At 41.5% G+C, this 23,212-nt stretch overlaps 1 protein-coding gene across 2 annotated transcripts in view; it reads right to left on the bottom strand.

Moving 5' to 3' along the window:
- Positions 1–23,212, bottom strand: part of csmd3b (CUB and Sushi multiple domains 3b) — a 331,521-nt gene that overhangs the window by 272,352 nt on the left and 35,957 nt on the right. For both annotated transcript variants that reach the window (XM_077507458.1, XM_077507460.1), the window contains exon 5: positions 18,565–18,776. In XM_077507458.1, the coding sequence (XP_077363584.1) occupies positions 18,565–18,776 (212 nt within the window). The remainder of the gene's footprint in view (positions 1–18,564; positions 18,777–23,212) is intronic.

Below are 23,212 nucleotides of genomic sequence, written 5' to 3'. Positions count from 1 at the left end.
AAACATACGACTGTTTGTCATTACTTGGTACAAGCAGAAATAACATTCAGTGATTGCAGCTTCACCATAACAAAGATATGTTTTCTTTACAGAGCATTAGGGATGGGTGAGTACCAATACCAGATAATGGGTACTTGTGGAGGCTGCCGATACCAGCCACTGATACTTAAGACAAACACAAATCTGACATTGAATAAATAAGAGGCATTCAACTTGGCAAATTAGCTGATGCGTCGGAAAGAAATGCCTTTTTTGGGGGGTCATTTTAACTTTATATTTCAACATGTATCGGTATCGATTAGGAAAAAAAAAAAAAGTGATACTGAACCTCCGTACAGACCATGTTGTTTCGCTCAAGTACATTTAACATTTAAATTTACCTTCACAACTGTAGGGTGAGCACATGAGCAGCACTTGAATAATCTAAAATCATCTATCATTGACTTGACTTCCTTTACTTACTGCAATCTGACTTGATTTATTCAAGACCCAAAAAGTCCGGTTTTCCACACACTAATTAAGCTTTTCGAATGATTATTCTCCTCTGTGGAAAACGTAATTTAAAAATGACTTATGCCTTTTGTACACAATTGCTTGTTTGTGCTTGGGAGTGGATCTAATTCAGCAGTTTTCTTAAGTCTCCAGTGACAGTGCTCAAGCTTGAAAAATGATGCTGAGCGGTATTTTATTTGTTTTTTTTTTTCTCTTTTGTGGGTTTTCATTGACTTGACGTTATTGTTATTGTGAGCAATTGTGTTGTGTCAAACTCAGGCCATAGTGGCAATTAAATAGCTTTAGTGTGGAAAGGAAAGAAAGGAATGACTAAAACAGTTCTCGGCCGAGAAACCACAAGGGAAGACGGGATAGAATGGAGGGAAAAAAAAAATAAGTGAGTGTAGCCACAATGGATAGATTTAAAATGATGACATGGCACTGGGAGCGACTGGGGAGTTCAATATTTCCTCCGAGATACTCGGGACGGTTACGGGAATCAAACCGGCAATCTTGAGACTGCCCGGCAGCCACTCAGCCCCCGCGGCCGTGACGCCTCGTGGGCACGTGGAGTAATTGAGTGGCGCAAAGAACGCTGCTGTCAGACAAAATCAACGTGCCGCGACGACATCATGATACACACATATGAATAGCCAGCTGCTTAGACCACGGCTGACCCCAGACAAATTAAAAAAAACAAAAACAAAAAAAAATGCACACAAGCATGTCAACGGTTATTATTCTTTCTCTTTCAATCACAACAGAAGAATTTGGAGGCGGTTTATTGGCTTCATGACTCAATATTATTACGCAATGAGCCTGACATTCATGAGATATTATATGGCGGCATCTTAATTGCAGTGAGAGACAAGCTACACACTGCAAGAGCCTGACAGTCAGGGAGCATGTCACATTTTTTTTTGCTCGAACACTAGAGTAATTAACTCATCAACAAAAACATAACTCTTAACATCTTAAAGAAGATATGCATATCCGCATGTATTATGATTGAGCATTTGGGGGTTTGTTGTGACGCTTATGATGGTAAGAACACTTCATCAGCAAGCCCTGAATCACACTTGACAATTAAGAGTCGCACGGCGATACTCAAAGTGTCTTCCTGCCTCCAGTCATACAATTTCCTAAGTTCAGTTAACTTTTTATTGCTAGATGTGAATTTCATCTTATGGAACTCGTATTCAAATGTTTTCATGTGCCATACATTTTCACTGAATGTTTTTTATAAGCTTTTTTTTTTATATATTTATTCCTTGTTAATTTTAAAACTCTCCAAAATGTTGAAGTGACCTTTCTATAATATAGCTGGTATCGTTGCTCGCCCATCCCTACTACTTGGTGTAAATTAAAGGTTGAGCACTACAGGTGTAGCAGTTAAGTGCATGTGCACAAATACCCCGACATCCACAACAAAACAATTTTGCTGAACATCACAGTATGTGCCAGGAAGCTAATGCTAACATCACAGCTCTTGACTTTGTCATTACAGTGTTTCCATGTATTTGCCTGAAAATGGTGGCCTTTAGCTCAAGCACTCAGCCTCGTTGCCAGTTCCCAATTTGCCAGCTGGTGACACCACAACTCAGCAAAAAAATGCTATCCACCAAAGCAACATAACCCAATTTGGTTCATGTAAAAAGCACAGTAGAATAGTGGCTCAAGTTGGTTCATGTAAGAAATATGGCAATTTTATTTTGTGCACAGTACAATTGTATATATATTAAAGAAAAATACTGTTGAAAATGTGTTTGGCATTCGAAATTAAAAAATGTATGCTGTTTAGGATAAAAAAACTTTTTGTGCATGTCGAAGTCATATAGTGTGCTCACATCCCCACTGATTTCCGTGACCTTTCAGGGCAGACTTCTAGAAGCTTGTAAGGTCAACCAAGGCGAGCCGTTCAGATAAACCCGACGTTACATGTTTGTCAGAGAGGCACACACACACACACACACACACACACACACACACGATGTAGCGGCGCGGCAGGGGTGGCCTTTCGCCTGCGGAGGAACAACAAGCTTTCGTCGTCCCCGTGTTCTTTTTGCATGGTCACCATCCTCATGTTTGTCGCTTTGTTGCCAGAAATGATTGTCTTTGCTTTGTGAGGAAACATTTTTTTCCCTATTATGTACCGGCTTTGAGAGACGCAAGAAATTTGCTGCACATAATTGGATTGTCAGTTATGGAAAAACAAACATCTCAACCGGTCTTAATTATGCTCCATTTGTTGTTTTGTTGTCTTGTTTCATCTCCTCTAGTTCATCCATCTTCTTTCTGCACTGCATGTTGTGGGGGGTCTAAAGTCTAGCTTGGGAGCCATACGTGATCCATAGCTTGCATTTTTATGTCAGTCATGTTAAGCTCAGCTATTGACTATCCTCTTGGGTGATTTAAATGGAAACAAATGGAAGGCTTTCCACTTAGGTTTACTGGTTTACAGACAGTAAAAGCAAAAGTTGGATGAGTTCAGAATTGACAACACCACCATCATCATAAAACAATTAACTTCTCCACAATCTTAGCTGGTTTACAAGCCCAGAAATCAATTTGGATACGCAGAAGTAGTGTATTGCAAAGCAAGGCTAACTGTTAGCTTATCTGGCAATGACTTTGCAGTGATACATTTTTCTACGTGTCATTTTAACTGACTAGAGTGAGACACGTATTACAATCACTCAACACATCTGGTTGCACCACTAATTGTGTTTCAGGCTGCTTGCTGATTAACTACTGTTCAGCTTCACATCACAATGACAGTCCGTGGCTTGAATGTGTTGACAACACACAAGAATCATAAAGATTGAACACCCCACACCATATGATAATCGTTCAGGGTAAATCTTTAAGAGATTTCAAATAAGCAAATTAGGCCATATTATCAGTTTGCGTGCTGTTTTGCTTAGGCAAGTTAATCCTCATTTCAGAATAAGTTTAGCAAAAAAAAAAGTGACAAATGTTTTCTCAATATATAAAATACAAAAAAATGTAGTATTGGTTATTTTGAAGGAAGTGACAAGAAGGTACTGAGGTTGATTCAACTTAAAATGATGGATGTTCTGTCACTTTTGCAAAGCCCCCGCAATGCGCTCATTTTTTGACTGACGGACTGAGGTTCATCACAATAACTCTAATATCAAAAAGTAAATAATAACCAAGAGACTGGGCTTTAGAGCACTCCAATTACATTCAAACTTCTACACGCAGTAATACACAATCATATACGTCAACACAACAGCCAGGTAACCGCCTCGCTCGGGAAGGCTGGCAAATCCAATGAATGGGAAGGCTAGACTGTACCATACTACATTACCGGCTAGGCTAACCCTTTCAAACAATGGGAGGGAAAGCGATGTAAACACAACTCAGCAACTCCGTAATTTAATCATACTGTACTTGGCTCCGTTTCACTCGCTCTGCAGCAACTGCATTCAGCCCTTACAGGTCGACATTCGATGCATCCGGTTTTAAATAATTTCATATTATTATAAGCAAAACAACAACATACCTGTGGCAAGCTTTTACCAGCCCAGCATCGCTGCGCGAAATTATTTTTTTGCATCCTGGTTACAGATACTTTTTCTTAGCATGAGAAATAAAATTAAAGCATGAGCATGAGAATGGAGAATGTGTCACACACTCATTGCGTGAGTGTTGACACCCCTGGGTAACATAACATTAACATTTTGGCTAACAAGCTTATGATATACACATTTTAGGTATAATACAAGTACTTTGCTTATCTTGACACGGAAAGTGCAGAGGTTGGTTCATGATTTGAGAACAGAACCAAAAAAAATAAATAAATACTTAGCTTTGCAAAAAGTCAATTGTTGGAAACTTTGTGATAAAAAAAAGACTTTTTGTGTGTGTGTGTGTGCGAGTCTCGGATGAGCAGTAAATAAACATTTGTCCATGTGGAGTGTCCCATTTGGGCACTCTTGTCTTTGGGTTTCCTGACTCTCCCTCCTTCTGTCAGCTCGAGCGCACCAGCTAACGGTAATCATGAGGTTTTCGAGTTAATTAGCAAGGCGCACCCAGCTGTTTCATCCCCGTAAGACAAAAGGGCCGTCTCTCACACACACATGCGATACATGCACTTACCTGGGGGAGTCTGGTGTTAAAAAGAAAAAAAAAAAAAAAGAAATGTCAGAGCTGCTCAGGTTATAATTACCGGGAGATTTGGCACTTCTCTTGCTAAGCCGTAAGAAACCAGTACAGTGAGGCACATGTTAATACGAGGCCCCTTGAATACATGCAATTTTTCATGGACAATAAAAAAACAAACAAACAAAAAACCCACTATTTTTGACTACCGTTGCTTTTGCTGCAGCTGCTCGACTGTGTACCGAGCCCAGCCTGTTTATTAAACTGTGTACTTTTCGAACTCTCTTTTGCCTTTTGAGTCTTGACTTTACCTCCTACTGCTGGTACAGTTCATGACACAATCTGCCAGGTGGTTGGCCACAACATTAATGAGGCCAAGCAGAAAAGGAAACGGAGGGATGTTAATAAAAATTAGGCAACATGGCGGGGTTTAGTGGTTAGCATATCTGCCTCATGATCATGAGATCCAAGTTCAAATCTCCATTGGATTATCGCTGTATGGTATTTTCTAAATTGTCCATCGGCATGAATGTAAGTTTATATGGTTGTTTGTCGATACGTACCCAGTAATTGGATGGTAACAAGTCTATGGTGTACCCCACATATCATATTCAATGATGACTCGTTAGTGACACATTTTGCAATTAAGTTTTTTTTTGTTTGTTTTTTAACCCCCCAGAATCTTCGTCGTATGTTACTTTTCTCAGACAGTGACATTGTGAGTGTATCTACTCGCATCCAGGCCCCAAATTGAAGTCAACTACAGCAATTGGGAAGCACACAGGAAGCATTTCATTCACGGAAATGTCCCCGAAATTGTGTTCTGTTGAGATGAACACGATGAGATCCAGCATGCGGTCTATTGAGAAGTACCTTTAATGAAATTGCTTGGAAAGCAACAGCACTGGGAGACAAACCAATAAAGTACCTTGCAATAGGAGCTATAGCTTTTCAGTAGGCGTCATTACTGCGCAGGTCAGTCACTTTGGGATCAAGTAGGGTGATACATAAGTCAAACTTGTACTTGTATTTGCTTAGCTACATTATTATAAATTGACAGATTATGATGAAACAGTGGGGCTAATTTCAATAATAATGCCCAGGCATTGAGTTTCTCCAACCATTACTTGGCAACTAGGCTAGTTGAGATTAGCATTAGCTTCTGATCAGCAGCACGTACTTGACTGCTCGGTGAATTTGCCAATGCGGTTGGGTCATATTTGAGTTTGCCAATGTGTTTTCTCAACGTGTGAGTGTGAAGTATTTCTTTCACAAAAGAAAATGCTATCAGCATCTCTATAGACGTTCACTTCTTTTCTTCGATCCGGGCTCCCTTTCTGCAAGTAGAGCCCGCTCGCCTAGTTGCAATCCCCTACAAAGCTATTTGTCATTCGCCCAGCAGCATAGGGAGAGGGGGGCTCCTGTCCCATCAAAACGGGTTAATTTCAGCAAGAAAATGAATGTCTACTGTATATAAGAACATAGTAAGTTGAATCGAAGCAACCAGAAACTTTGGTTGTTGAAAATGATTCACCTTTTCACCCAAAAGTCTTCAGTCCTCATCAACCCCCTTGTTAGCGCCCACAGGAGACAAATACAGCCGGGGATGTTCTCACACACACACACACACACACACACACACACACACACACACACACACACACACACACACACACACACACACACACACACACACAAAAAAAGTCTGCTGCAAGAGATTAAAAGTAGCTTTGAAGAACTGTTCAATATTTTGTTGTTGCTCTTTTTGGTTATTTCAAAGACACAAAAAGGAAAACTTCATGGAGAAGGCAACAAAAAGAAACCAGAGATAAGTTCAGATAAAGTGTGCAGAAGTAGAATAAGATGTGACCCGGGTGACATGAGCCAAGTCCGGTGCGCCTGGTGCGCCGCCCGCTTGAATGGATTCCAAGTCCGACTCAAATCCTTTTATTTCCCCCTTCCTTATCGCCTGCCGTCTTCTGATCCGGCAAAGTCATTTGAGCTGAGCCGCTAGAAGGTATTTGGGATTGTGACGAGCAGACGCGGCAGCCTTTTTATTTCCTCTGTGTTGTGTTTGAGAATATACAGTAAATTACCTCCACCAGATTGCAACGGCGACGCCAAAAGTGGCTTTGACATTTAGTATTTTTGTGATTTATCCGGGGAGGAATTTGGGCTGTCTAATGCGCCAAGTGGAATAATGTACTTTTGCAGCAAAGCCAACCAATTTTACCTAGACAAAATATTAGAGGGAAAAAAACTGCAGGAGATTTTAAGGGATCCGTGCACATGCTATTAAAGATTCTCTGACCTTTTTTTTCCCCTTCTCATAAGGATGGCAGGAAGCGCAGAAAAATCTATACTGCAGTGGTTTTTAACCTTTTAGGTATCTGCTTTGTGTTTGCTATTCTCATTCCTATTAATGTGACAAGACACACAGCCGGAGCTGGTAGTGACCAATTAGTTGCCCTACATTAGTCACTAGCTAGGTCGCTACTCCTTGTTTTTTCCTCACGCCTACAGACTCAACGGGAAACAGTAGTGACCTAATAGTTGTGAACAAAGGACTTGTGATTATTTAACTTATGTGAGTGATTCCATGCAGTTGAGACCATCCGTTTGTGTCATTTGGCAAGGAGAAACACTCAGAGACTGCTACGTTAGCCGCTAGCTAGGTGGCTACTTCCTGTATGACTTTCAGCCGGAATTGGTCCTGACTGACTTTTTCCTTAAATCAAAATATAGCCTGTATACTTAAAACTTTTATCATGGCAACAGCGTGGACTCGTTTGGATTTATGTGCTGAGAGCCTTCGAAGTACCACTGTAATTGTAGTACCAATTACCAAATGAAAAAAAAAAACAACTGGCTCAAGAATACAGCCAATGGGTTGGTGCTTTATAATAAACAACAGAGGGGAGACTAAATCTTTTGGCTTGCATTCGAATCTAAAAGAGACTTTTTATGCTTTTCTTGTTATTTTTTTCCCTGCACACAATCCCATCAAACGTGGAGGAACTGGCACTGAACACAACACGGAGAAAAGTGCATGGCGGGGAAAGCTTTGCCAACGCCATAAACACATTTCAATGATGACAATTGTTTGTGCGAGGAAAGAAAACCCAGAGGCACAAATTGTAATGTAAAAAGCCCACAATGTGCCGTTAAACAATTAGCTTTGACTCCTGTGTAAAAGCGTGAGGACTTACTGCCTGCGTGTGTGTGAAATGAGCAAACAGGAGTAACCGTGTCGCAGTATTGGTTGGAGTCACGTCGTGAAAGCATCTGCTCGCCGTCTGACCCGCTGACCCACAAGCAAGCAGGTGAGGGGGGGGGATGGCGAGCGTGAAGGGTGACAACAATGGGGGAGGGGAGCGACGGTGCTGGAAAGCGGCTTTTGTGACATCCGTGCACACAAACAAATGCCAAGAATTCCATTTAGGTCATAATTATGCAGCTGTTCATTTATGTTAATCACATAATTGTCTGACCTTCTGGTTGTTAGTTCAGCCTATTTTGCTGCTAAATATTGTATATTTATTTTTCATATTCCAATGATGACATGATTGCATATGCCAGATATTCCTAAACTATGCTGCATGGCATTCAAAGTTGAATGGCCATCTGCTATGATAATGACACATTTTTGTTTTTCAACTAATAAAGGTTTATCTCAGCATTGGCTTCATAAAACCAAACCCAAAACAAGCCCAAAATACACAGAGACAGTGTGCAGAGTTTTTTTTTTTTCAGCATTCAGTCACTTTATAAACAAAAAAACAACAAAAAAAACACTATTGAATTGAATAATGTGTTGGATCACATCAACACGTGTATATATATATATATATATATATATATATATATATATATATATATATATATATATATATATATATATATAGGTCTAGTAATCACTAATTGTATTACTTAGGTGCCGCTGGTCGAGCTAACATGTTTCGCCGCCATTTTTCTGCTACAGATACCCAAAGGAGAGGAACTTTGCGAGGGTAGAAAGTGATGCTAGACTTGAGAATTGTGGTCTCTGAGGCGCACGCTTCAAAATGTACGTGCTTCAAACATAGATTGTTGCATTCTGTAAGTTCACCACTAGATGACACTAATTGCTACACACTGAACTTTAAGCTAGTGCGGAAACAAAGCTATCAATGAACGATGACATTTTTAGGGATCTTTTGGATACGCCTTTTTTTTTTCCAAACAGATACCACTATGAGTACTCAACTCGAGTTCTCACCGATACTGATAACACTAGTAGTTTTGATACATCAAATTTCGTTAAAAAAAACAAAACAACATTTTATCGAAAAAAACATTTTATCGAATTTGCTAACCTTATGAGTGTCATTTTCATTCTACTACTGCCAATACAATTATTCACAGTTCAGTCCTAATCTTATTATAAAGGGGCTATTTACCCCTGTGTCCTGACTCAGATGGGTTAAATCCCTTCCAAAAGAAGACAGAGGGGATGTTAGGTAAGAAGGTGACAGCGGCAGCCTCAAGCTGTGAGCTGAGTGCACCTCCAAACAGCCTGACAGGGCCTGCGAGGGGAATGAGTGTGCGCGCGCACGCACACACACATAAAGAGGCACATGGCATAAGAACACAAAATGTCTCCAAAGGAAAGAAAAAGGAAAAGCCAGAAAGAAAATACACCATCACTTGCAGAAGGAAGTGTTCCCGAGACAATCGTAGCCAACGCGATGTGGCAGCAGGACTAGCAAAGGATGCACACGCAGTTCTGTAGGCTTTACTTATTCCTTGTGGATGAGATTTAAGTGTAGAATTCGGATGATTTGTGGAATATCTGGTTGAATAGAACAGAAACTAGAATTTTGTGTGTTATTTTATGACTGATTTGAGCAATTTAGTTGGAACTAGCTGTGTAGTATGGATCAGGGATCGGTGAGTACTGATACCAGGTCGGTTGGAATCCCGCTGATCCAAGCCTTATTTTAAGGTACCGGGTACTCACGGAGGCTGCCGACACCATCTACCAATACTGAAGGCAAAAAAAATAAAACCTTACATTGAATATGGCCTCCTCGGAATCGACAGTTGTTATATACTGCAGTAATTTCACGCATTTTATTGCCAGCTAATTGAAATTTTATATATCAAAAGTACGAGAGGTATCGGTGAATACTCACTCTTGTATTGGGCTGAGAAAAAAAAAAAAACGGGATATCAAACACCCCTAGTATAGATGGCCCGATACTAAGACCAGAATCATTATGAACGTCGACACTCTGAATGTTTATACTCGCACTCAAACATGAAAAAAAGGCTCTGATACTAACTGTGTTTACCACTTTACCAACCTGAAATATAATTTCTGGTAGGTGTACAGCTCTGTCAGCTGTGTGGCGCAACTTTAAAGCAACCACAGATGACTCTACAAGCAGTGTGAAAAGTACTGTGTTGTCACAAACCCTTCAAGTCAGGAAAAGCCTCCTAGAACATCTTAAATCGAGTTGGTGTTCGCTATAGGCACTTTAAAAGTTGACGTGTGTGTGTTGACTTCCATTGAATATAATGAATGTGATTAGTTATATAATAGTGATTAGGGTGTGCACACTTATGCAACCAGATTATTGCAGTTACTTTTTTTACTTACCCTCCTAATTTTTTACATATTGTACAAGCCAAAGACAAAACCATATTTTCCCCCTGCAGATCTGAATAGATGATGCAGATCTAGAAATTAAATTACATTTCTCTTGTTACGCTCCACTTGCATCGGGTCAAAGTTTGGCAGTCACCCACCAGATCCACTAAATAGAGCTATGGGCCTCATGATTTTTCAAGCAAGCGCATCAGTTCGATGTGTTTAGAACCTTGCTGCATTGGAGGAATCTTTGCAAAGTTGCTTGGATCTGCTGAATAGTTTTTGTGTATTTTTGCAAACAAACCAGCTAATTAAACAACAAACATCAAATGAGCCTTTTTTTATATGTTATGTTCACATGCAACTGAACCGTTTTCACAAACGAACGAGGTATAGTTTCAAGTCTGGACTTTGTCTTGTACAAATTCTTGTCATGTATTTCCCCAAGCGGGCTGGAGAAGATGGAAGCACGACTCGCCATCACTAAGGCCGGGGGTGTCTTACTCAAGGACAGCCTGACAGCGACACCGCGGCTGTCAGCGGGGATCCAACCTCTGACCGACGCTGCCCTTCACGCATCCATCCCTCCGTCCCTCCCTCCTCTTCCTTCTCTGCATTCATCACCATCTTCAAGCAACTATCTGCCACAATTCTTACTGAGTAAGGAAGCCGAAATACCTTTCATAATGCGCCCGCACGCACACACAAAAACACGAGGAGGCACCAGCTGGATTTGTCTATGTTCATTTGCCATCACAAAGTCATTTTGTCTGCTGTCCCCTTATGCATGCGCGTGCAAGTTTGCGGTCACGCCTTCAGGGAAGTGCTATCTTGACGTGACCTGAATATTTTTTAGATATTTATTATTGTCTGTGGGCACACAGAAGACGATATGTTCATGTCATGTCTACCTTCTCTGGAATAATGACAAGGCTATGGAGGACTGGCAAATTCGGCGTGTGGGCGTGCGTTTTTGCGCAATACCTCCCCCGCTATGAGATTTTTCTATTTCTATATTGACTCATATTTGAAACGAAGCAGACAAGTCTTAACAGCAGTTTGGCTAGGAGTTAAAATTGCACAGGCTGGATTCTTTGGGTTCCTCCAAAGAAGTGATTCCAACACACTAGAGTGCTTTGAGCCTCGGGAATAATCCATTTGGCCTCAGTCTATCAGAAAATGAATATTTGGGAATTACAAATGTTGTTCTATCTATGCCGGCAACATATAATGAAAGGCAAACCAATTAAATGCTCTTCCATTAGATGGTAGAAGGTATAATAAATCTGTGCATCCACCTAATGCCATTCAGCTTCCTAAGTTCAATCAAACAAGCCCAGATTTCACACTAAGTGGTTTTGTGGGTAAATTGAGAGATCATTATTATTTTAGTATTCATACTTTTTGTGACATTTGGTAGTGCCGGGAGATTTTCCCAATGTAAAATATGCGCCTTGGCTCATTAAGGTTGCAAGACACTGCTCCAAAGGCCTTGTTGCTAGTCACTGAGTGTGAAATCAAGGTCCCACTCCAAATATAGTTGAGCTATGATAGGTGAAGATGGGGAATTATGGAAATAATCCAATCTAAATTCAAACAATTCCATTACTGGCAATGTTTTAATTAAGTCATATTTTTACATTTCTTTGTTAACCATTCCACAAAAAAATTTGACTTTGGCCGTTTCAATTTTATCAACAAAATTCTTTTTTTGCCTAATAAAAGCAAATCATAGTACTCTCAACATTGTCCGTTTGTTCATTGAATTTTTGGACAATCCACCTCAAACAGAGAATCAATCATGACAAAGTTGAAAATGTGACGTTGGTTTAAAAAAAATAAATAAATAAATAAATCATACAGTGGACTCTGGCTGACCCTTTTCCTGTTGACTCTGAATCGTTGCCATATTTCATAATGGCTCCTGCGGGAAGCCTCACTGTCTTGTGCATTCACTTATGAGGAATTAGCATTACGCTAATCGTATTCATGACAACACTGTGTGGCAAAAGGCACAAGTCCTCGGAGGAAAAACAGACTTAAGTGTGGTTTTCAAATCCAAAAATTCAGCTAGTTTCACGAACAAACATGAAATTTGGCAGCATGGCGATTATCACGTGTAAAACCGCAAAAGGTCCTCAGGTACGAAATAAACAAGGGACTTGCATTGATAAGGTGATGCTTTTCTTGGGCAAAGCAACACAACAAGACAAGGCCAGACGGTAAGTATCCATCTTCCTAGCTGACAACACGAGCACAGCAAAAACGGACACTGTGACTTTAATAGAATTCAAATGGACTGACTCCAGGTGCCACGCTCTCTCATCGCTAATATCAAAGAAAGCCCTCATCCAAAGAATCCTAGGAGATGTGATTTTTTTTTTTTTAAAGGCTACAGGGGCTAATTTAATTTAGATCTCTATCTGACCGAGATCCTAATCCAATCAGAAAATTACAAGGTGTGCACGTGTTCACGTGGAATATATCAATTTAGAAAAATGTTCTCCATCAGCAATGTCTTATCCGTGAAAGTAAGGCTGAGAATGAACAAGTTAAGTTAATTTCAGAAATGCTGTATGATTTTTTTAAAAGCAGAAGTAAGCCATAAGAGACCACTTTTGGGATTATCCCCGTTGGGATGCCACTCGCAGTGGTACAGCAATTTATTGCCAGCCCTTTTCAAAGCAGTTTCCCGTACTGTCAGCCATTTCAGAGCATTTTGACTGATCTGTGACAATATAAGCAGCAAACCCAACAAAAGAAATAGTGACCTTTCACCAGTTCATCTTTCTAAAGTAATAATCAGCAATAGAAAATGGGGTGTTCAGCAAAAAACACCGGTTTCGGAATAAAAAGCGGGGAAAACAAGCTTTTGTGAAAAGAAACATGACGAGCAGAAAACAGCAACCTTGAGATTTTTTTATTTGCTTTTGTGACGCCTCAAACAATAAAAGAAGAAAAATAAGACTCAGAAAGGGTTTTTGATGGAAAAGTAATTTAGAGTCATACAACTAAGTGATGCTGACTCCATTTTTTTTTTTTTTTTTTTTTTTTACCTTCCATTTGTCAGCCACTCCATCAACTGCCTTTTCTTAAAAGTTTGACACACAAATTCTACTACCTACCACAACGACCACTGTTAACTCATTCACTCGCATTTTCACTGAAGCAACCCCCTTCGCTCCCGGCGGTTTTACTGGATTTTGACTGATTTTGGAAGGCACACAGAATATTGTGCTCTATTGCTATAAAAACAATTAAAAAGTTTAGAGTGTCTTCTTTCATCAGGAAAAATATATATATTTCTATCTGTTTCCGTTTCGCAGGAATTAGAATATAGCTAAGTTTAATCATTATTCATAAATCTGTTTAAAACAGTTTGGAAAATAGCTCGTTGCAGCATGGCCCTGGTTGATCTCGTTTTTGTAATAACTACCATTCACTTCAATCATCCTCTTCAGTTCAGAGGCTGCATCAAAGCCTTCTGTATGCTCCAGCATAAAAAATAAAAATAAAAAAAAACATTGGGGAAAAAAAGTATAAACACGTCTTTGGGAGCATGGTAACATTAAAATATGTCTTTATACATTTTTGTAACAGCCTTCATATAGTACATACTCCGTTCAACTGTGAGAAGCCGAAACTTATACGACTTCCAACGTGTTGGCATTTCTCACCCTCATAATTGACATGACGAGCCAAGATCCAGTGCTTAATCTTTAGCTTCTATGCAAAAGTTGTGCTAATCTCAAATCCGAAGAGCTGCAACATCAGCATCCACGGGGATATTTTTGTCATTACAGTGGTTTACAAACCTCAATTTCACAGTCAAGCTAGGTGAGGTGTTACAGTTTTCAGCCCCCCCCCCCCCTTCAAAACTATTCTGAGTGTCAAATAAACATTCATTTTAAAGGTTATTTATTGAATCCAATTCTTTGGATTGGGTGGACGCATATAAGAAAATAAACAAATCAGTACATTTTTTCAATCTTCAACTAATCTCTAAACTCTATAGCAATTGAATCCAATTGTTCAGGGTGAAAGCAAGAAGCTTGAGAGATTTTTAACTACACCAGTTTGCTCAGCCACCATTTTCCATCAACCCCTTTCTAACCCTCTTTCATATGTCAACTTGTGACTTTAAAAGGATAATTCATCTGCGTAAAAGCAAGAACCCCTTGATGTTGGAAGCGTATCCATCACAAGCATCGAGGCTGTCGTGAAGATCATGAACGCCTCCTCGCTGGCCGCGACATTTCACACTCCAGTATATTACGCAGCCCTCCTCAGGCACGGAGCCTCACAATCCCCCAATTCCCCTCTCTGCGCCATGTGTGTCTTCCTCCTCGGCACAGCGTCACTATTTACAGTATATGATCTCCCTCTCAGAGCCAGTGGCCATAAGCCGCGGAATTAAAGTGTATGCTGATGTGTGTGTCAAAGTGTGTATGCAAGAACACAAAAAGTATGATCATCGTTTTTGCCTGCGTGTCCGCAGCGGAATATTAATCCATTACCGACTGAAGTTATTACCCAGATGTGACCCCGTCCCCACACCCCAAACCAATAAAATTGAAAAAAAAAGTAAATGATTAGCAGTGGGATGACATCAATCAATGATTCATAAGCAGGCGTTGGGCGCCGATCAATCTTCGATATCCGCGGATGGCTTACAAAAAAGCCGAGCGGCAGGAGAGCTTCAGTACGCCAATTTAACAGCGATGACTTGTATTCAATTACCCGCCCGCCGATGACGGCTAACTTTCAATCGGGCTGCATTTACAAAGAACAAAGTGTTACATTTTCACGCCTCCCCAATATAGATTGAAAAGCTCATTTTGGACCACGCTAGATAACTGCTTGGTCACGTGCCGGAGACGAATCAGTCGGCAGGTGACCGAGACCAGGACGAGAGCAGAATACGTTAAAGGAGCGAAGATGGGGAAAGATGTGGGGGTTGACTTCGTGGCATGCAAGTGCGATGTAGCGTTGTGTAAATTAAGCCTCTAGAGGGTGCGGAAAGAAGGAAAGCTGAGAGGGAAAAACTAAATTTTTAAACGACAAAATACTGTTTCTGTTCAGAGAAAACTCCTTTCCATATAATACTTTGTAATTTCCCTTGTGGATGAATAATCTGAATTGAAATACTTTGTGCAGCCAAACATTTCAAATATAAACAGGATAAATGAGTAAAAAGAGAAAAGATTAAAGATGCATTCATTTTCGTCATGGCTTGGCTATTTGTAAGACGGATTAGACAAGAATTATTTTGTAGCGAGTTGGTGGAAAGGCCTAGGAAACGTTTGCCAAAGGTGGGCAGGTCCGTCTCACCGTCCTGAACGGATGCGCACATTTTCGGCGAGGGCTTTATGACGTCAATCCTCGAGAAAATAGACGGTTTTCCAGGTCAGTCAGCGGGTCCTTCTCAGTCCGTGTATTTCGTCAAGGCTTTGCGTCACAAAGCACTCACCAAAAACGTGCTCATCCGTCATCTGAACTTGTTTTCTTTCACATTTGTTATTGTGTATTATTTGCCATTATCCGTCATGAACATCACCATTTAAGTTGTGTTTTCATCACTACTAGGTTGTTCGTGACCATGATTCGGCAAAAACTGAACCCGCATCTATTTGAAACTTCACCGTGATTTAGCTTATCGGCACCAGGAAAGCCTGGCAAATTTGGTAGACTTTCAGTGAAGTTTGTTCCGATTTGTTAAGTCACAAATTGTGTTTTCATTACAGCTAGATTCTTTGTCAACAGGATGTAACAACATAGCCAAGAAGCAAGCATTAAATGTTCGCTAGAGAACTAAAGGAACTTGTTGAAAACTCAGTCTACAGTACAGGTCTCAAACTCCAGTCCTCGGGGGCCGCAGTCCTGCATGTTTTAGAGGTTTCCCTCCTCAAACACACCTGATTCATCAGTAAGCTCTGCAGGAACCTGATCATTATATGATACAGCTGCGTTTGAGGAGATAACCCTCTAAAAAATGCAGAACTGCGGCCCTCGAGGACTGGAGTTTGAGACCTGTGGTCTACAGGCAGTGGGGTTGTTACCAATAAAGGTGTACATGTTGGTTCTGATTCAAACTAGGATCGTTTACCTTGGGGGAGGGTCTGCACGAGTGGCCCCATTGTGGTTCAGAAGAGGATTCCACCTCTATAAATCTGCCATTCATTTCCATTCATTTACCCCTGCAAAAAAAAATCCCGCTTTTGTACTCTGAGCCATGGTCTCCCCAAAATGTCAGCAAATGTCATCAAGTATCAAGCGCGTCTTATTATTTACCTTTTCTTTGTTCGGCGTTTTAATGAGTTTTATTTGCTTGGCTGCTTCTCCAATTCCTCGATTTACCTTTGACATTTTATTCATCTTAATTTGAATCTGCCCCAAGGTTTTTTGCCTTCCTCTATGGAGGGCTGTGATTTAGATCTCATGTGTTTGTTGAGGGAATTCCATCACGTGAATGTGAAATGACATATAAGTCTAGAGCAGACTGAGAAACGTAAGTTTCTGTTAAAATTTTGTATAGCAGTTCTCCGCTGGATTTACAAAATGTATGAAAAATATCTGAAGCAAACATTTTGTTGTTTAATATAAGGCAATTCTCACTGAAATGATCTGGAGTTTGTGAAGCTTCAGTCTGTTATGACTGTTTTGGGTTGGTTCAGTGGGTCATTGTTGCTATGCAGTTGCTATGTCCCCTGTGAGGATAGTTGCAGTTGCTATGGAGTCGCTACGTCCCTGTAAGTGTCACTCTTAGGTCCTGTATATTGGTTTCTGTATTTGTGACTACTGTCATATAAGCTTTTATTCTGTCATATAGAAATGTGGATTGCCCTAGCGGGAGTTGCTGAGGGGGGGGGATACCTGACTCAATGAGCCATTTTCAGTAGCAGAAAGTTAATATTTTGTCCAGAATGAATTTGGTAACGTCATTATTTTCCAGGTACAATTAATACCTTAAAATACTATTTTTTTCTTCTTGCTGTCCACTAAAGATGACGTCATAACCTGTGTTGAGGAAGTAGTTAGCAGCCAATCATCAGTTTGCTGACCAAACCCAGAAAACAGGTGAGTCATGATTGGTTGTTACCTACTTCCTCAGCACAGGTGATGTCATTTTCAGTCAACAAGTGGAAAAATTAGTTTTAAAAATTATTAATTATACAAGAAAAATAATGACATGATCAAAATATTAATTTTTTACTGCTGAAAATGTCTCAATGAGTCAAGTACTTTTGTCAGTACGTCAATGTTTTCTCTCAACACGCCGAGGTTTCCTATCCCTCCCCTTCAATGCAAACTTTTCTTGCATGGGTTTCTCAGTCAAGGAACATTCAAGAAAGTTCAAATATCTTATCAAGATACGATATAATGCTACAAAACAGATCAAGACGGCCTTATTTTGCAATTAAGCAAACTGTCTGATGAACCTATTCATGACTACATGCGTGGAGACTTTGTTCCTTTGAGGAAAATCCATCTAGCTTTTCTGGCTCAGTCAGCCTCCAAACAATCGCCCTCCACTTGGCTGTGACAGTGACAAACGCTCCTTCAACAGCGTCCAGCCTTTAGCTACCCACTTCCTGTACAAGCTCCTCCTCCTCCACCTCCTCCTTTTTTCACCCCCTACTGGCAAGTTCTCAAAGTCGGGCCAAGGTGCCGGTGCAATCTTTTATCCCTCCCCACCACTCTGCATCTTCCTCATGATGCCGGGATGAGTTTGGGTGATCAGAACCGGAAGATGCGACGCGGCGCGGTCAATATTTTAACATTTGATTCCACTTGGGAGAGGAAGGCTTGGGGGGGAAAGTGTAAGGAGGGGGAGCAGAGCACCCTGTCCATTATATAACACATTTAGAGTGAAATAGGTTGAGCTTTATCTATGGAAGGAAAAGTGCTGCGTAAGGAAGGATGGGAGATGATTGCTACAAACAACACGCACGCACTTGCGCACACACACACACACACACACACACACACACACACACACACACACACACACACACACAATTTGGAATAATCAGCTCACGTTCACGCCGCCACAGCCCAAGAGCTACCGCAAGAATATTTATTGGCTACCGGCTCAATGGCTGTATTGAGGCAAAGGCTTGGAGGGAGGGAGGCAGAAAAACGAGCAAAGAAGAAGAAGCTACAGCTCAATAGCTCTTCAATTCTGAACACTCCATGCATACACATCAAAGAAGCAGCAAAGAAAGAGGACGGGGAGGGGGGTGCGGGCTCAACCAGTGCCACGACCCTGGCATGTGCGTGCGTGCGTGCGTCCATCCATCCATCCCCGGCCGTACCTTGCGCGTGCGTGCAGAGCGAGCCGAGGACGACGAGCCACAGGAGGCAGCGCGCCGTCATCCCTCCGCCGGTCATGCTCGTCCGTCGTCCTCCGTCTCCTCCGCCACCTCCTTCCATCAGACGGCGTTCCGTGCCGCTAGTGCGGGCTCCGACGCATCCTCCGCGGCGAGGTGAGCGCCAGCCCTCTGAGCTCTCACCGGGCCGCATGCTGCTTCACATCCAGAACACGGGAAGGAGGGAGGGAGGGGGGAGGAGGGAGGGCGAGAGCGAAAGGAAAGGAGAGGATAAGGGGGGTTAGGGTGGGGGGGTGCGTGAGTTTTCTCCTTCCTCCTCCTCCTCCGGCTAACATAGACTAAATAAATCCATCATATGGCGCTCGAGAGGAGAAGTGACTTGTAAATCAGCCATCAATGTTGAGGGAGACTTGACGTGTCAAATCCACATTTTTCCTCCTTTGGGATGCATCCAAGCTCTCGGGAGGGTTGGTATTCCACCCTCCACAAAAAAAAAACAACAACAATAAATAGATCCCCTTTTTCTGTGTTTTTAACCCCCTCGCAGCCTCTTCTACTCTTTTCTCTTCAAGTGCGGATGCGGGAATTGTTGCATCCTGCTCCCTGCTGTGGCGCAAAACAATCAGCCTCACTCATTCTTGATCCACCCCCCCTCCCTCCTAAAAAAATAAAATAAAATAAAACCATCAAATAGTCTTGCAGTGTTATGTTCAAGTTGTCCCCCAGGACTGAAAAAGAAAGGAAAAGAAATCCCTCTAGTCTGAAAGCAGAGGAGACGTATCCCGCTCCATCCTTCTGCCTCGTCTTCCTGCTGCGAGTGAGGCGGGCTGCCTGACTGGTGCGAGATGTTGCCTTCAAGTGCTCCTCGGAAGCTCCCGCGTCGTAAGTCACGCGCGTCCGTTGCACGCGACTCACAGCCCGAGCGGCTCCGTGATTAAAACCGCTCCGGCGGAAGGTGGGGAGGGGGGGGGAGAGAAACGCCGGTGCTCGCACGAATCACTCCGTTACCCTCCTCTGCCGTTGGTCTCGTGGAATGAAGTCAATAGAGGAAGGAGTTTGGGAGTTGGTGGCGAATTAGGCTCCCCAGCCATGTGCGTGGGTGTGACTACTGGTCAGGGGATGGGCCGTGGAAGTGATGCAGCACTGTATGCATGCAGTGCAATGGTATGAGAAAAAGTCTGAAGAAAAGAATAAGAGCCTTTTCACTCATGGGTGCAGCACTTCAAAGAAAATGTGGAATTACACTAATTTGCAGATTTCTGCACATTTGCATAATCCTGACAATTAGAAGCGATGAAAAACAACCATCCTCAGCTGTAGTATAGAGGTGCAATAATCGGCACGTAACCGATTATCAAATTATTTGGTAATTGTCATAATGCTCTGAATTTCAGCTCAACAGTGAAAAAATTCTGATTTCTTTAAGTCCTGCATGAAAGCTAGCTTTGCACTTTGAATAACAATGATCACCATTTTTGCTAATTTTCCTCACGTTATAGAGCAAGCCAGTAACCGAATCGTAATTTCTGTTTACGCACTGTCAATTTCAAATGTCCTGTTTTTGAAAAAACGGCTGTAAATGTAAACTTTTTTTTTTTTTTTTAAATCTGATCCATTGATTAATCAAAAAAACAGATGAATCGATTTCTGTAATCATTTTCAGGCGTACTATGGTAATTTCCGAAAAAAAAGTCATACAAATACCAAAACATAAAAAGTGTTGAGAAAAAAATGTGTATTATCCTGACAACTAGCAGCAATGAAAAATATTGTCAAAAATGGTTAAAAAAATAAATAATTCAGGTTCTCCACAAACCATTTAATGGTTTGTTCTTAATAGACCTTCAAAGTATCCTTTTCCAGACCTTTCTTTACCATAAATTGCACACGCAATGCGCTTGTTGCTGGGATGACCTGTAGGCGGACTATGTTTTTTTTTTTTTTTTTTTTTGTTTTTTTTTTTTTTTTTTTTTAATACAACAATGTTCAGTCCGCGAGGAGGCCGTCACATCAAAAGCCATCACCAACCATCCGTTACTCGCTGCATGGCATGTGTTTGTCCTGCAAGGTCATCTCGTACGGACGGCGCACAGATATTTTGGATGATGTTACTTTTTTTTTTTTTTGGTCTCACAGACGAGTGATTAAGGATTTTCAGAGTTGAGTAGTCAGAGCCTTTTGGGTAATAAGGTGAGTTTTAACGACAGGGATTAAAGACTGCATTATCCAGATAACTGTGCTCCTTCATGACAGGAACGAGAATTAAATAGTGAGATTTGCTTTATTTTGTTAGGCTTTTCCTCCCCAATTGCTCACCTGAATACATTTTACGATGTTTCGAGGTTACAAGTGGCACACAATTAACTAGTTTGAGTGGTGGCATAATAATATCTCATCACATTTACTTTCACACAAATTCATCTTATAAAGGATGTGTCGAGTTTGTCCACCAGGTGGCACTACTTTTCACCCCATTAAAGCAGTCAGCACAATGTCACACGTTTTTCCCGATTTCTAAAACGTTGGCTTGCTACTGAAAGGATAACGGCTGCAATTATTGAATAATGGTTTGCACTCCTACTAGTTCGATTTTATACAGGCACTGAATAGATGTAGACATGTCCAAGATAATACAGGAGGTCCCTGTCGACAACGTTTTGGTGCTCCAAGCAACTAGCTTGCACAGCGGCATAAGAATACGTGGTCAGAAGGCACAAGGAGGCATGATCAGTTTCTGCTGTTCTTCCTGCTGTTCATTTTTTATGTAAATATGGCCAAGAAGCAATTTTTATACAAATATTTACTGTAATAATTGACTTCACAACTGCATCAGCTTAGGTTAGCGACAGATTGCGTCACATTCTAGGTAGGTCGATTGGTAGAAAGCTAAGTAGACGCATATTTGGTGACTGAATCAACCCTACAACGTGAATCCAGACGGACAGATCGACAAAATATTTGCAGGCATCATTGGTTAAACCAATCAAGCTAAGCGTCGATTTCTTACCCTTGTGTAATCATTTTAGAGATAAATTATTGATGCTGCTGCTTTTGATTCATTCATTTATGCAGTAATACATGCATCTTTAGTGTAATCTATGCATGCATGCTACACTGACTGGTTCAGTTGAGAGAATTTCATCAAGGAATATCCAAACAGGTGTATCGATGCAAATGCGAGGGGGTTAATGGCCGTAAGAGTTTGTGTACGTGTGTGATTTTGTGTGTGAGCTTCATGAAGCTCTCTTCTGCCATCTGCAGGTGCACTCCCTCCAAACTCTCCTGCAACAACCTGATCTTAGCACCGTCTTTGCTTTATCATCTGCATAGCATTTTGTTTAATGTCTAGTGCCTATTTTTCCTTGAAGACTTCTAGTGTGAATATTTTACCAAACCCTCTTCTCCCTATGTCTGCTTGCTCCTGCTAGGAGAAATCAATAAGCCATGTGTGAGGTTCACATCCTGGGAAAGTGAGACCAAAAGAGAGAGAGAGTAAGAAAGAGGAGAAACGATGACAGGGAGGAGAGCAGAAAGAGGCTGGAGGGGGATTGGCGAGAAGGGAGGGCTGGGAGGTTGCAGACCGAGCTCGGGTGAAGAATATCGGATGAGACGAGGAGTGGGGAGGTGGTAGGCAGGGAGAAAAGAGGCAATTAAAACAAAATGAGGAGGAGAAGAATGAGACCAAATGGACGGACATGATGGTTTTGGACTTGAAGGGAGACTGAGGCAAAAAAAGAAAAAAGTGAGGAATCTATAAAGAGTGATCAAGATCTTCATGGAAGCTGCATTACATGTTTGTGCTTCGGTGCTGCAAACCTGTTTAAACCGATGCTGTTGACAGAAGCCATTATCCTGCAAAGTGCTACACACCACTGCATCAAATGAGTTGAAATTTATGAACTCTCCTCTTCCAGCAGCCCATTTATTTGCCACCATTAGGGTCGCAATTGCTCCGATCAGCTTTGGTTTGATGCCTTCCCATTCCAGTCAAACAACTAGCGGTCAAGGTGGAACACTTTTTTGTTATTGCCTTAAAGTCAATTCCATTTGCCGCGTCTGAGAAGGGAATCCGAGCAAAAATGAGGACTGCAGCAGGTAACGCATCAAAGCAACAGGAAGTGTATATCTTTTGCTGTTTTTCCACCAAAAAGCGCAGGATCTTTGAGTTCTGGGTAAAGGGAGTTCTTGTAAAAGTTCAGCAGGGAATTTATAATTGAGTTTCTACAGCGTCTTGAGTTCTCTGTAATTCATTCAAATGAGTTTGATGACCTATCCAAATGCCCAAATTTGTCCAACCATTCAGCCTTGGTCATTGCAGCCCGCCCCCTCAAATTCCCTCCCTGGCTCAGAAAGACCCTGCTGCTGAGATAGTACTTGGATGCCCCCTGGAGAATTAAATTACCCCGGAAATTGCTGTTGGTGGAAAAACGCGCAAACTGAATTTTACCAAGGTAAAATGAAAAGTTCTCCAAAAGTTCCTTCGGTGGAAAAGCGCCTTTTGTCTACCATACAAAGATGGCCCATTGGTCGTGGGTAGATTCAGCTGATTTGTATGCCATTGCCACAGGCTCGGTTCCCTTTCAAGGCTCAGCTTACAGTTGACCATCTCAATAAAGCTGCCAACACACCCTCA

The sequence above is a fragment of the Festucalex cinctus genome, chromosome 19, assembly GCF_051991245.1.
Source record: "Festucalex cinctus isolate MCC-2025b chromosome 19, RoL_Fcin_1.0, whole genome shotgun sequence".
Taxonomy (NCBI): Eukaryota; Metazoa; Chordata; class Actinopteri; order Syngnathiformes; family Syngnathidae; genus Festucalex; species Festucalex cinctus.
Note: the sequence above shows the minus strand (reverse complement) of the source record. Positions and strands in the feature narration are given on the sequence as shown.